The sequence below is a fragment of the Manis pentadactyla genome, chromosome 16, assembly GCF_030020395.1.
Source record: "Manis pentadactyla isolate mManPen7 chromosome 16, mManPen7.hap1, whole genome shotgun sequence".
Lineage (NCBI taxonomy): Eukaryota > Metazoa > Chordata > Mammalia > Pholidota > Manidae > Manis > Manis pentadactyla.
This window is the reverse complement of record NC_080034.1, coordinates 24,897,145-24,913,236: the sequence shown is the minus strand read 5'-3', so window position 1 is coordinate 24,913,236 and position 16,092 is coordinate 24,897,145. Positions and strand designations below refer to the sequence as shown.

The 16,092-nt window shown below is 36.2% G+C and overlaps 1 protein-coding gene across 4 annotated transcripts in view; it reads left to right on the top strand.

Annotated features, from left to right (window-relative positions):
* Positions 1 to 8,774, top strand: part of CD2AP (CD2 associated protein) — a 171,497-nt gene extending 162,723 nt beyond the window's left edge. For all 4 annotated transcript variants that reach the window (XM_057494077.1, XM_057494074.1, XM_057494075.1 and 1 more), the window contains exons 17-18: positions 1,752 to 1,815; positions 6,049 to 8,774. In XM_057494077.1, coding sequence (XP_057350060.1) covers positions 1,752 to 1,815; positions 6,049 to 6,090 — 106 coding nt within the window. In that variant the 3' untranslated portion in view covers positions 6,091 to 8,774. The remainder of the gene's footprint in view (positions 1 to 1,751; positions 1,816 to 6,048) is intronic.
* The last annotated feature ends 7,318 nt before the right edge of the window (positions 8,775 to 16,092 follow it).

The following is a 16,092-nucleotide window of genomic DNA, read 5'->3' as shown; positions in this document are numbered from 1 at the left end:
AGTTTGAAATGCATGTGAAAGATACTGTTTCAAGATATATTTGTATATGTGATAAAACTAGAAAGAAAAGTAAAGGAATAATAAACATTATAAAATTTCTCCTATGTGAAGGAGAGGGGGAGAATATTATTAAGGAGGAGGGGAGGGGTTGCTTTGGGTTTCATAGGTACTAGTAATCGTATTTTATTTCTTACACTGACTTCAGGTTTTTGGGTTTGGGATTTATTGTATCTTTGTAGCTTACATGTATGTAAATAGTCTTGCATTCAATATTAAAATCCAAAATGCATGGAAAAGGTCATTAAAAAATTGAAGGAGATTGACATGGAAAAATCTATAGAGAACTATACCAGTAATCTATTTCTTCAGTAGGAAAGTTATAGAACAAGATGTACCATTTGATCCTGTTCTTGTAAAAAGAACAATGTTACATAAAAATTTTATATTTGTAAATGTTTTTTGAAAGAAAATTTTGTACTAAGTTATCAGATTAAAAAGCAAATAATTAGAATAATGTAACCTATTATAGATAAATAGATCAGGATAAATATTCTAGAAAGCAGAACCTAATTTAGATATATATTAAGTGCTTAATAATCTTAGAATAATTTGAAAAAGAAAGCATTATTTAATTTAGTGACAACCTTATAAAACTATGAAGTTAACTCACTTAGAAACACATACCACTCACCAAAATAAACTCTAGATCTGAGTTACAGTAATATTATTTTAAAAATTATAGTCAGTAAAAAACAGTAGAAAATTTACTCCCAATATAGAAAATAGATTTATAATCATTAAAACCAGAGGAAAAATTAATTTTTAAACTCTACAACTTAAAACTTCATTACTCATACAATTCTTTTTTCCTGAGAGTTTTTGCAAGTTTCTCATGCTATCATTTCTACAATACTCTTGAATCAAGAGAACTTTCCTATGTCGAGAAGCTGAAAATTTCCTTTTTGATTTACAAGTTTAATATACTGATGTAGTTGTGATGTTAAGTAAAATTCCTGTTGTTTCCATTCCCTTCATCCCCCGAAAAACCAACTAAACAAAAACCCTGGATATTCAAATACCAAGCAACAGTAATTTAAAATAAGAAAATTTTAACAGTATGGAAATGTTTTTAAATATTTTGTGAAAAGACACCACATAGAATATATACTTTTGACTGTGGAGGAAAAAGTGACTAAAGATATAACTGAACACAGAAAAATAAAAACATGAATTAAGGAAGAGGAGAGATAGTTGGTTAAGTTTTTGTTTATTGGTTTGGTAATTTTAATATAATAATTTAAAAAGAAATAGAAATGTAAATTCCAGGTTATCCTATTACATAAACTATAATTTCCCTTGTGCTGTGACGGGTTTTGACATTCATTTTACCAAATTGTTGGAGCTCTAAAATATCCAACCTGGGAAATAACTGAATATGGAGAATTCCTTGCCAGTTGTTATTTCTTTATCATGAGCTGCTCTGTATTCACTTAAAAATTTCTTTATCTCAGGTTTTTTATGGTATTTCTGATATTTTAATTATAAAAATATATATTGAAATACATACATATATATGTATTTCAATATGTTATACTGGCCCACTCCAAGATAATTTGAAATTTTTCTAAGTCAGCATAGCTATTTCCTTTAAAAAGTTTCCTTGATATGTCGGGCAACAAAGATCCTGTTAACATTAGTCATGTATATTATTAATTGAAAGACTTAACATTATAGTAATAAATTGTTTTTAGGAGAGAACTGGAAAAACTACGAAAAGATTTGGAAGAAGAAAAGGCAATGAGAAGCAATCTAGAGGTAATTCATTTCTCCCAGCATTGAGATTGTAGTAAACACGAATTATTCGTGTTTTTTTCCAACCTAGACGGGTGATTGGATCTACTACAAATTATACCCTCCTACTTCAGTTGGATACTCCCTGCTGCTTGATAGCCATTTAATTAGTCTCTAGTTGAGACTCCTGTCATATTCTATTCATGCACTTGGCAGCATTAACCTTCATGGACAGTTGGCATGAGGCACAGGGTATGCGCTGATGAATAAAACAAACATGGTTCTTGCCTCTTAAGAGTGTCTTGTTCTCTATCTTTTGCCCTCAGCACTGCTGCTTTCTTGAGCTACAGTCCTCTTTTCTTCACAGTTAAACTTTTGCTTTGTCTGGGGCAGGGCAGGAGGTGGTGGTGGTTGTGGTATGGCTATATATTTGCTGACTTTGATTTCTCACTGAGAGCTTACTTTATAATGTCATCATCTTCACTCTCTGTTGATGACTAACAATTTCACTTTGTTCTCATCTTCCTTAACTTTTTTTGCATCCTCCCTGACTTTGGTCTTCATTGGTATTCTTCTCTTCCATGTGTCAGCGAAAAGTGTGTCTCAGAGTCTCTCCAATTCTGTTTTTAAGTATTTCATACTCATTCCTAGTTTTACCCTGCATCATTACTTATTTCTTCTGTTAGTGTTGTGGAACAGGGGAGCATGTGACCTGCTGTTAAAAACACTGAGCTCCTCTTCTGACTCACACTTGTGACTTTCAGCTCTAACTGTGTCAGTTAGGCTTAGCACTTTCTGTACATTATCTCACTGGACACACAATAGCTTGTAAGGATTATTGTTCTTGTTTTAAGATTGGGAAACTAGGGTTTAGAATGATTAAATGAGCAGTGGAGCTGAAATTTTAAACAGAAGCAGCCAGACCTCAGAACCTTTGCTTTTAGGCACTGTTATACTGTTTGAACTTGTGGAAGTCACTCAACTTCCTTTAGCTTTAGCTGTTGAGATAATATATGTGAAGGTATTGGGTAAGTTATCAAAACTCCATTCTTACTCTTATATCCCCTTTATTTGCACTTCTCCTTCTTTGTATGAAAATACTCAACTTTGCCCTCTATTCAAAAAAAAAGAGAAAACAGAAAAGCCCCCTTTCAGGTCCAGCTGCCCTCTTGATTTACTGTAGTTTCCACTTTCATTTAAGGTTCATCTGTTGCAAAGCAAAAACAACCAAAAAAGAGTATGCATTTGTGGTCTCCAATTCTTTAGCTTTAAGTCGGTCCTTAGCCCCTTCCGTTTTAGGTTTACTAATGGCAACTCCAGTGTCTTTTCAGTTTCCACTGCATTTCACATTTTTAAATTCATAGCCATCTTTTCAAAGGTTTGTTGTGCCTTATGTGATCCTGTATTCTTCTGTCTGTAACTTCTCTATCTCCTCCTCCTTTCTTCCACCTTCAGTACTCACCTTGGCCCTCCTGAGTGTACACTCTTTTTTTAATCTGTGCGCATGCATTTGTGATTAGCTCTAGAGCATCTCCCATCCAAGTGTAATTCTCCTTTTCCCAGCTTCTCTCCTGTGTTTCAGCTATTAGTCTCCTTGGATGTTCCACTGTGAACTTGGACTTACTTAGCATGTCTCCTATTAAGTTTATTCGCTTCCTTTCCCATTCTTTGATTTTTTTTTTTTTCTGTTGATGGTTTCAGTGCCCTTCTAGTCATGCAGCTCTGTGTGCTACTTCTGTTCTTTTCTAGTGCTGTTCATTTTCATGTCTATTAGCTTTGCTTCCTAACTTTATCGCTTTTTCCCATTATTTCTTTCCTTTTCTAATGCTCCTTCTATTTAGCCTGTTTAAGTTTCTCTTATTCTTATCTCAAATTAATCTTTTCTTGCTCAGTATTTTCACAAACTGTTACTTGCTGAATAAAGTTCAAAGCTCTCACCTTAGAATGTGAGGTCTTATATGTCCTGGGCCTAGTTTATTTTTCTTTCTTCACTTGCTGATCCTCAGTTGTCCCTTACAACTAATGCATCTGAATTTTTACTCTTACTGCCTTTTCCTGGATTTTCCTTTTGTCTCATCTTGTTGTGCCCAAGTTCTACAGATTCTCAAGGCACAGCTCAAAGAATCAGCTTCTTAAGTTGATACCAGTCTTCTGATTGAAAGTGATTTTGTCTTCCAGATTCATGTCCTTTAGTTTTGTTAGAGATGAATAAGTAATAATTTCCTATCACATCACTGTTACATTATGTACTTAATTTGCCTGTCTTCTAGACTGTAAGACTGTTGAAGGTGTGACCTACATTTGTTTCATCTTTGTCCATAGCCCATAGCACAGTGCTGTATACATACTAGATAGCTAATAATTTTTTGTTAAATTAATAAATGTTAGAGGATACATGTTTTAAAATGTCTTAAATTCCCAGTGTGTAGCAAGGTAGAAATTCAGAAAAATTTTTTGAATGCTTAACTTTCATTCTTATATTTTATACATACATGTGTATATTCATATATGAAAATAAAATAATAAGGTAAGAGGCACTAAGAGTGTTAAATTTGTGTATATGATATAATTTGTCATAAAAATCATGACAAAGGTCTAGTGAATTGTTTCTTTTTTGAAGAATTTCATTTGATTGAGTTTTTCCAGCAAAATGAGCTGTTATATAGCCTCTCACTGACTTGTATTACAAATTTTTTTTCCTAATGGGGAAAGTTAGACCTTTGTATTTGTAAAAGCACACTTAATAAGGCATTGGAGTTTTAGGATCATATGTTTAAAGGAGAAATTATATTTCCCCAAAAGTTAATAGTTCTTTGAACTACTATGAAGTTAACATTATCTAGTCTTAAATTATACTGAGGAATAATAAAAAAAGCTACAAATGAAAATGAAAGTTCTAGAAGAGAAACTCTGGCAACATAAATATTTGCCTGATACCTAAATTTATGGGACAGATAGCAGTCTTTAGGGAGTATTTCTGACTAGATGCAGGTTATTTTTCTAATCCCCTACTCCCTCTTCCACCACTAAGACTAGTTAGTGGTAACAGCTGGTCAGTTGGTTTAAGTTGATATAGCTGGTTAATGTGTGTTTGGAATAAAGATGCTGCTGATAAGCATGTCAGCCTGAAGTTTGAAGTTGTTTTTGTCTCAATCTTGGCTGAAGACAGACTTGTCCCAATCTAATGCTGCTAGTAAAATGTTTAGTTAATAATCATATTAGTCAAAGAATAACATCAGAAAAGAACCTGGAATTAACAAACCCTTCTTGAATGATTGGAATTCCTTAGGAAATTGTGAGCATATTGAAATTAAAATTTGGACTACAGCGAAGTGCTCATGATTTAATAATGAACTATTTGTCAGAGGTTAGCTGTAACATACACTGTTTGCATTCACTGGGGAGAGGGGTGGTGCTTTCAGGAGAAGGTAAGGCTAAATATTTACACACACACTGAAAGGTCAGGGATGGTCAGAATACTGTATAATTGGGAAGAGCATATGAAAACTGGGCTTTAGCACCTTAGACCTTACCAATACAAATTATGTGCAATTCCTAGCATGGAACCATTGGTATGGTATTTAATCTCTTTAAGTCTTATCTTAGTTATTTGCAATCTGTCAAATAACTGTATTCTGAAAATTTAATGAGTTTTTCTAATTTTAAGTTTCTTAAATTGTGAATTTCTGTTAATCGAAGGATACCTTCTAAAGGTGGAAATGTTTTCAACACACTGAATCAGTCTTAGATACATTCCTGGGCTTTACAGATAATTTAATCTAGAACATACTGTTTACAGATAAGGAAATTGAGACCAAGGAAGATTAAGTGATTTACCAATATCACATAGGTAGTAAGTGAAAAACAGAATTAAACTGGTACTACTTTTTTTAACTGCCCTGCTCCCTTTAATTACAGGTATGCTATCATTTTTAAAATTTTGTGTCAAGTGTTCTTTTGTTCACTTGCAGAACTGATTTTCTTACAGTTCTCTCAGATACTAATATTGCTTAACATTTTTCTGGCTGAAACTGTAGTTACTCTTTTTGTTGTTACCTGCCATTTAGGAACCTGCATTGTGATGTTTCCTTCTGGTGAACTTTTTCTATATTTATTACACCCTTGGAAATTAGATTTTAGATGAAAATCAAAATCTGGAGGTTTGAAAATATCACATTTTAATGACATAGGATTAAATAGAGAAACTGCTAAATTAAAGGTATTTTATCTGTTCTTAATTTATGTTTTGTATTTTAGGTGGAAATAGAAAGGCTGAAAAAAGTAGTTCTGTATTCTTGAAGATACATAGAACCAATGTTTTTAACGTTCGAGGGACTCAGATGCAACACTATGAACTTCAACTGACTTGTTACTTAAAATAACAAATGCTGATGTCATGATAAAGAAATAAGAGTGTATGAATTATAATACCTATAGAAAAGTGGAGGGTGAATGTTCTTTATATATTTTATTTTGCCAATATGAAGAAAATGAGGCCTTATTCCTTATGTGCTGGAATTGCAAACTTTCTCTTTTTTTTTAGTTTGCTTGAAAATACTACTGAATCTGTATAAAAAGGAAAGTTCACAATAGTTTTTTTTTATTGAGACATGTATTATTTTTAAAGAGATCTATACTATAAATATGGTGATATCTTCACAAATATCTGTAAAATGTACTATTTGAGAGGGACAGATTAGCTTTATAGTAACTATAGTCACTACTTTTCCCATAATACATAAGGGATATAAACTTTGTATATATATTTTTTACTATTAGCTTTTTATCCAGGATGACACTGTGGTGTCTCTTTGCAGTGCTGTTTATACTTTGGGGATGAAATAGGAGTTTCCTAGCTTTAAACCAGATTATTCACCCAGGCATATAGTAATAACTAATGAAGTGATCCAAATAATTTCTTCAGCCTTTAGAATATTTTATATTGCTTGCACTATAGGATTCATAAAAGGAATTTAGTTAACGTGTATTGGGTTGCTAAGTTTATTTGGGAAAATACGAGCTGCATTTTAAATTGATTAGGTTTAGAAAACTGAAAATGTCAACATAACCCTTGTGCCTAGAAACTATAGCACATACAATAAGCAAACACCAGCCCTATTGCTGTACTTTTCTGCTTTTTTTTATAGGCCCAAATAATACTCATTTTATGATCTTGTGACTTAATTATTTGTGTCCCTCCCTCTGATTTTTAATAATGATAATTTTAGGAAGACAAAACTCAAAGCTTTCAGAACTTCCATGTGAGAGGTTTCATACTTTGACAGGTTGTCGTGTGTATACTCAGGTTTTACAATTTGTAATTTACCTAATAGACCCAACTAACTGGGGGAGCAGTTTTGGGCTGTCACTTAGGTACCAACTTTATAAAGTGTTAGTATATCACAAACTAATATTACAAATATTTAAAACCAAGTATAGTTGACCGTATTCAAAACATATTTTCACAAAATAGATGAATTCACAGTTTCTTCAGAGTCACTTAGGAACAGTTGAATGTTTTAAAATGTTAATATGTCTCAAAATGTGGGTTTATATTAAAAGTAGAAAATTTGAACTTTCTCATTGCAAAAAACAGATTTTTAAGCTTTATTATAGCAAATGACATTCAGATTTTGAGTACTATCTTTCCTGCTTCCATTTTATTTTACTTTAAGCCACCAAACCTTAATTTTTTTCTTCTAAGTTTTAATTAGTTATAATACTGAAATCTTATGTTAGTGAATTTCATCATGTTTCAAGTACAAGAGATCTGGAGTAGAAAATTTTAGAAATTCCAGTACGTAATTACTTAATGTGAAATTCACAACCTACATTAGTGCTTTTGGGGAAACGTGATTATGCATTGATTATGTCCATTTTATCTCTAAAGTCCTGGGGTGCTTCTGCTGAGGTCACTACTGAACAAAGTTGTTTATTCTGTTCTAATGTTTTAAAATGATTTGTCAAATGATTACCTTCTCGTTAAATAAATTAGAAATGACTATATTTTAATGGACGTCCTTAAAAATAAAACAGTGTATTTCAGAAATCATCCTCCAGCTTTCTAAATGGAAAATCTATTAAGTAATTCTCTCTGCCAAAACATACACTTTGTAATGGGCTGGGGAATATTTCCAGCAGATTCAGGCTATTCTTAAAATTTTCATTGCTCATTTTCTCACTAGAGTGTAAAATCAAGATGATCATGAGTACTGAAATAGATTTAAAGTTATTTGCTTGTATACTCCTCATTCAGAATAGAAAAATAATTGAAATACTGGTCTCTTGTTTTTTTTCCTTTGACCAAATAGTAAAGAAAAGAAAACCAAACTCAACCTCACAGGGAAAAATAATTAGTCTAGCAATTTGCTTGTATTTGCTCTTGATACGACAATTTAATTCCTCTTCATAATGTTCATATTACAAAGTGGTATGTAGTAATAATAGCTGTTTGTTACTGGGGTGGTAAATCATTTTCTTCTGTAAGTGCAAAAGAAAGACTGGAGGTGAACAGCATGGAATCGAGCTGTCATTGCCAAATTATTAGTGAATGTATTTTTCAGGTTTGCTATTTGAAAACACATAATGTCACTAATTTTCCTAATTGTATTTCAGCATTAGGAGGATTGTGTGTGTGCATGTGACCACTAAGCTTTCAGTAGTTTGGTCTTACTATAAAGCTGTTTACCTCTTTACAAAATTTAAGTCTGAAGACAGGAAGAAAGAATGGGCCTGGTGTAACAGAGGATTCTCTTTTTTAAGCTTCTTAATATGATCACAGGAAAAAAACCCAAGTGCTTTCTTTCTACATTTGTTGATGAACATTTTATGCTTGCATTTAAACTTGAAATGTATGAACAAAGTGAGACAATCAGTTAAAATCAGAAATGAGAAGTGTTAAAAATGTAATGGCTTTGTTTTGCTTTAGCAATAAGATGACCAAGTGCAATGACTTGATTTAATAAAATCATCTTTTAAAAGTTGCTGCTATGAATATTTGTAGCCATAAAATTCTACCCTTGTTTTTAGCCTGACTTGTCTTCAGTAACTATTATGTAATGCAGTTAGTGTTGTGGTATTCTAACATTCCAAAAAAATATACCAAAAATACCCCTGCATACATATATATATATACACACATATGTGTGTGTGTGTGTGTATATATATGTGTGTGTGTGTGTGTGTGTGTGTGTGTGTGTGTGTATGTAGCAGTTGGAAACAGTATAATTCACTGACTTGTTTACAGTGCTGTAAAAGCATGCTTCCTCAAAAAGAAAAATTAATAATAAAGAATAGTATTGCCAGTTGTGTCAGTCTTTATTGGTTATTTTTCATTAGCTTCAGTATATGCATATTGCAGAGTATAATGAAAATTATTTTATATATACAACTTTTGAGTTTCCCAAATAAAAGAAATGATGTAAATGTAAAATGAAAGCATTAAAAGTTCTAGACCTTGTGACATTTGCTGAACATTTGTGAGTCTATTCTTTCACTTGTAACTATGAGATAATAATTCCTACCTCACAGGATTATTGGAGAATTTGAAGTGATTTATATAAAGTACCTTGCAGAGTGGCATAGAGCAGAGTTTTTTTTTAAATGGAAGCTGCTGTTTTACTCTTCTGGAAAGCATTTTGCAGTAGTGGACATGATGTAAATTAGATGGACAAGATGAAGAGAAAGGCGTGGTACTCCTTCCCTTTTTGCATACAGCATCTCTTTGGGGTGATAATCTGTTCGTTTGAACTATTAAATTCAAATGGAGCCGCAACATTTTACAGAGTCTTTACCCCTACCACTTGGTGATTGGCCCAAGGGAGAGTACTTTGCCCAGATTGAGTTATTGATTCTGAAACTGAGGTTTTAAGATTTTGAAACAAAAAGAACTAGTCTAAGCATGGGATCTCACCACAGTTACATTTTCCTATCATCTGGAGGAAGCTGATTTGAAAGAACAAAACTTTAAATAGAATGCAAAGAGATGGAAACAGACCAGAAGGATTTTAAAACTTATTACAGTCATTCCTTAGCCCCAGCTACTCCTGTGTTGCTTAGTTCCTTACCCATAAACTTCCTCATAAACCTGGTGGGTTTCTGAACTCACAGCTGGAAGTCCTAATAAGCATAGAAAGTAGAGCCAGGAAAATCTCAAAAACCCGGGTACTCTTGCTGAAAGATGCCACACATGTGACTCTGGGCTTTCTAGAAATCCACTGGAATGATAAGGAAGGCACCATAATGAAGCAGTATGGAAAATAAGTGAGAAGTCATTTAGGTTAAAAAATTATAAACACTGGATGTAAATTAAGCCATACTGGCACATAATGAAGTTTGGGAATATAGAATTTTAGTGTTTTAAGGGACATTAGAGATTGTCTAATCCAGTCCCTGTACAGGTGGTTTTGTAAGAAGATAAAATTTGTGCATAGTCCCATTCTGCGAAATAAAGGCAGATGGCAGTTTAACTCAAATGGGTCTGTTTAGTTTTATTGCCAATTAAGATTCAAGAAACGAGGCTGGGTCTAGGTATTAAAAGTTTTTCTCAATCCTACATTGCTGTTTTTTTTACTTACCACTTTTATTTATTGTGAACATGCTTGTTAAATACAAGGGACATAAATTTAAAAATAGATATCAGTATTTTTTTGTACAGAGCCAGTAATTTTTTTTTTACCACAGAAGGTGTTGTGGTTTTCATTTTGCAGCTATTGGGTGGTATTCTTTCCTACCAGGTTACAAGCTTTTTTTATTAGCTACATGTCAGTTTCTAGAAAATTGTGTGAATAAAGTTATTAAAGATAAAACTATTTCAAGTGCACTGAGTAGCTTAATTCTTTAATAAAGGAAAACACTTGTTAATGTTTCATAGCATAGTATATTAGAAATATAGTGAACATTAACTGAATTCAAATACTTGCAATCTGAAATTACAGTGTAATGACATTTTTATTTTCCTTGAAATGGACTAAAAACAATAAGTAGAATGAAAAGTAGACTTAATAGATTGAAAAAAGACTTAAATGCATCCCTCTCACATAAGGAAACATAATAAAAATACCTCCCAAATGCTTTGAGATTTGGAACAAAATGAGGGACAGCCCCAAGTCTGACATAAGCCTCCCCAGACCTTGTGCCAGATGCAGATTTCTCTGAAACATCCATCCGAAATCACTTCTAGGCCCAAATCCAGCATAGCAGAATGGCAGGGGCTGTGCAACTGAAAAAGAGAAGCCACACTACTTGTATGGTCTAGCGATTTGAAGACTGAAAGTGGAAGGGAGATAAGCTCTTCGGAAAGAACATCTTTGATAAGAGGGTGTGTTAGGTAAAGTACTGAACTAAACCTGTAGTCTGCCCCTCCTGCCACTCCCTGTGCGAATCAGCAAGTACCTGACCCCATTCCAAAGAGTGATTAGGCTACAGATGCATGTGTTACATTCAAACACATACTTAAAATTGTCTAGAAACAGGATTCTGCAAATAGAGATCCCTATGTCCCAAGGAGGAAAATTCAAGATCAAGACACATTTTTGTTAAGTTACAGAACTTCAGGATAAAGAAAATACTGACCCAGAAAGAAAATGAACAGCTTAATTAATCACAACGTAAGGTAACAGGAAGTGCAATTAAAGTTAATGCCCCTAAAAAAAGGCAGCGAAGCCAGAGGAGGTTGTAGCTGTTAAAACTTGCTTTTTTTCAACTACTTACTCAAAGCTTTAGGAAAAGGTGGAAAATTCTCCAATTTGTTTTGTAGGTCCAGCATACCTTCAGTATCTAAAAATGATCACTACAGACTAGTCTCACTTATAAAGGAGGTCTAGACACTGAAATAGAAGGAAAGGAAGCATGCTGATTGAGACCTGACAGGATAGGGCTGAGCACAGCCTTTTCGTGTGGTGATGGAGAATACAGTGACAGTGTAGTACCACCGCCTTGATACGTGGAATCACACCAACAAACAGTTCTACCCACTGTTGCATTTATGCCTTTAGTGCAAATGGCAGCAGTGAAAAAAGCAACTAGTATCTTAGTATCATGAAAATAGTTCTGACTCACTTGGAGAACTGCTGGTCCCTACCATATAGGAAATAACCAGTAAATGTTTAATGGATAAATCTATTAAATGACTGACAAAGAGGATGTGGTCCCTCTTTTTTACCCCGTGTCTTTCCTTCTACCTTTTCTTCAACTATTGAAAGATTCAGGTTGCATTAGCTTCCCAGGGCTAACCCTATGGTGCCAACTGTTAGAAAATAGACATTTCCAGGGGCTCTGTATTAGACTTTTAAAACCCTTTTAACACATTTGTTATACTGGGCTTTAAAAGGTCAGTTTAATTACCCTAAGGTTCCTCTACTCTAAAAATAGCCATTATGTCAACTAAAAGCTGTATTGTGTTTACCCTGTACCAAGCCCTGTTGCAAGTAATCTATCATCTGTCTCAATAATTTTATGTAAAGGTACTATTATTCACTATGAGGGAACAGGCTGTAGGTAAAATTATAATATTTCCAGAATATCTTGCCTGGCTTTGGTACATCTGCATATCAATGGGCGTTCCTCAGGGGGTGGAGAGTTGTTCATATTAATGGGTAAATTACTGGGCAACTGAGGGCTTATCTGAACCTAAGAGGTTAGGGGTAGGTCTTGCTTGCTTCTTCCCAGTAGTAAAGAGATGGCCCTGGACTGCAGTTTGTAAGCAATAAACGAGTTTTAAACTTTATTTCTCCCCTTGAATGATTTCATATTTAGAGGTATTTTGTCCTGGGATTTCCTCTCGCCAGAGTTAAACAGGCTCAGAGAGGTTAAGAAACTTGGCCAAGGCTGCTTGGTTAACAAGGGCTGGAGCTAAATGCACAGGCTAGTTTTGAAGCCTGTGCAATTGGTCATGTGCTATCCCTATGTAGATAATGTATAGGAAAGAAGGAATCTGAATTGGTAAATTCTAGTTTCTAGTCTTAATTCTTTTGTTCTTGGTAATCCTTAAGGTTATTTCAGTGCCACTGTTTTTCCATCAATAAGGGAGTTAGGCTAATTTACCGAGTCCATTTTCAGTGACCCCATAGTCTATTTATATTTTGTTGTGTGGCATGATTGCACATAAGGTTTTAGGGAGCATTCTTTGTTTCTTAGAGTACATCTTTACAAACTTGATTTTTGTGGTTTTTCCAACATGAAAAACAAAAATCCTACTTAGCGTCCATAAATTAAGTGACCACTAGATGGTAGTCAAATAAAGCTCAGCTTCTTAATGGCTGTGAGTGAGTAAACCATGAATACCTGGAGAAGTTGCAAATAGAAAGTTCCATCCCGTTGAATTCACCCAGAACTGGGACACAACCACTGTCTTCTATCCTGGCCACTTCTCCACTAAGTTCCACGTGGTAGGGTGAAAGAGTTGCGGTCTTGGAATCTGAATGATCTGGCTTCAAAACTGGCTTAAAAACCTGTAGGTGTGTGAACTTGGAAAATCACTCAAATCTTGTCACTTTCCTTATCCCTAAGAGATCTTAAAGATTTATTGCTGTAGTTTAAAGTTTTTCCCTCTCATCATGTACTAAGAGAAGAAAGAGAAGGGGCACCCTGAGTACTTCATACTTGTCTTCCCTGTGGGAGAACAGCTGTGTCACAACAGTAACAACAAAACCATCTTGCTCTCGTCATTCCTGTTGGATCTTGATGCCATGAAGGCACTTTTGACCTCAGGCTGCTGCAGTGGGTCCTCGGCCCTTCCTCACACGTGGATTTGCCATAGCCTGCCCTCGGTTCTCCGGGAGCTGCTCCTGTTCCTCCATTTTGTTTATGGTATGTTCCTATCATCATTCAGGCCAAAGAGAGCAAATCCCCCGTGGTCACTTATGTAACAAGTGGGCTTGTGCTGTGGGTTTGAAGAGATTCTGGTAAAGCATTTCTCAGTTTGCCACTTCTGTCTTCTCCCAGAGGGCCTATAATTCACATAGAGTTGGAGTCTCACCCTGCAGCCCAGAGCAAGTGGTCAGTGCAGAGTCCACAGGGTCATGAACATGCCTGAAGAAGCAAATCCCTTTTCAGCTCAAATTCTAAGCAAAAAATAACTTTCTTTCCAAAAGGGGTTTAAAATGTTTACATCATGGTCATGGCATAACTACAGGGTCGCAGAAGCAGAGAACAATGCTACCCCTGAAAGAACATGGTCATCTGAAAGACTCCGAGGTGGTACACATGGTGTAGGAGGACAGAGAGGGACAACCTAGCAAAGCTCCTGCCACCAAGCAGTGTAACAGCCAGTCCTCTGCAGGGCTCTTTGGGAGAGGCAAACCTTCCATGGATATCAGTTAGCAAAGGCCCAGGGCATAGATGGTTATATCGAACAAGTGACAGAACTAATGAATATCTCTGATTCTTTTTAACGATAAAGGTTCAAGTAAGAAAAACAATGTGGGACACAGAAAAGTATGCACATGTAAAAAGGACTCTCTGCTTAATCCCACCATGGTTATCACCTATCCCATGGGAAGAGGGAAGGAAATGAATGAAATCAAGTAATGTATATTCATTTTAGTCTATTATATACACCAATGTATGTGTAATGCAGAAATACTTTATGCTTATTGATTTCATCTTGATCTAAAGCCCTTGATCCCACTGATGGCAGAAAAAAAGACATTTGCCATTCAAAAACTTTGATGAATTAAAATTTGTCATTGTCATTCAATCTCATCTGGTGTAAATTATATATATATAATATATAATATATATTATATATATATAAATATAAAACTGCCCAAGAACTTATATATATATATAAGTTCTTGGGCAGTTTCTCCCACTCAAGAGCCTTTGTCTTTAGCGTGGTGTCTGTGGGGGCGGGTGGGGATTGGGTGCATCCTCTTGGCGGTGGGGGGCGGCCGGACCTCAGGTCTGTGCACTGCCCCTTGGCTTCACTGCCCAGGGGAGTGTCTCCACCCATCAGCTCTGGGCCTCCTGTGTCCTGAGGCACGGCGGCTCCCGACTGGTTCTTGATGGCATCACACCCATGACGCACGTGGCTCCCACCAACCCTCCGGTAATATGTCTCTGAATGCAGAGCCTCCTCACCCCATCTCAGTGCTCCCAGTGGTTCTCAAAGCTTCTCTAACTAAGGCAGCCACAGATTTCTGGGTCAAGTAATGCCAACCAAGAGGAGAGACATTGCTACCTAACTCCTATCGGATCATGCTTTCCTTTGTTTTCACTCGGCATTGCCTTGCTCAACTTCCAGTTACATACCTGGCCCTTCGTGAAGCTTCTCTGGGAAATTTGAACGCTGTTCACATTTCCATGGCGTTTCCCGTCTGGGGAATGGAGCATTAGCCCCTTGTTCTTGGTCTCCTTGGGCACAGCTGTGCCTCTGAGTCCCTTACCTCCCAGTTGAGCCTCGATTGGAGAAGATGCTCCCATTTCATCTCAGGCCCTGCTCTTGCCCTTCCTCTCTGGGACCCCTCCTGTCCCAGCACAGGAGAGCTCAGTACCCACAGAGTTAGTCGAGTGAAACAATACCTTACGTGCTAGAGATCGGAAGCCTACATGGGTCTCACTGGGCTAATGAAGGGGTCCGCGGGGCTGAGTTCCTCTCTGGAGATGATAGGGGAGAATTTGCTTTCTTGCTTTACTAGAGGCTGCCCACTTTTCTTGGCTCATGGCTCTCTTTCTCTATCATCAAAGCCAGCAGTGGCTGTTTGAGTCCTTGTCACATCCTGTCACCTTCTTGTGTAGCCACATTGCTTTCCCTCCTCTGCCTCCTCCTTCTGCTGTTAAGAACCCTCATGACTACATTGGACTCACCCAGATAATCCAGGCTAGTCGCCCCACGGCAAGGTCCTAACATAATCACATCATTTGCCTTGCAAGCAAACATATGCGCAGGGCCCAGGGATTAGGGCATCTATATGGACATCTATGGTGTGGGGAGGGAGGCAATTATTCTGCAAACATGGGCTCTCTGCTTCCTGTCAGGCTGAGCTAGTCCTGCATCCTAGCCTCCTTTCCCCAAGTTAAGCTGTTCACACTTCCCTTCTTTCTAGAGTCGTGTTGAAAAGGCCTCAGAGAAACAAGTCACCTCGTGAGTGAAAGTACTCTGTTCAGGGGATGTATTTCAAAATACCATCCTCGGTATGCACAGTAACTTACTCATGAGGCGCTCGTGTCTGAGTTGGGACTGTGCTGTGCTACACAGATCCTTCGTAACCTTCATAATGCCCTGATGGAAGAACAAAAGCAAACAGAACCAAAGAACAGCTGACATACTGTTTCATGCATAGTAGACAGCTTGACTGGCTG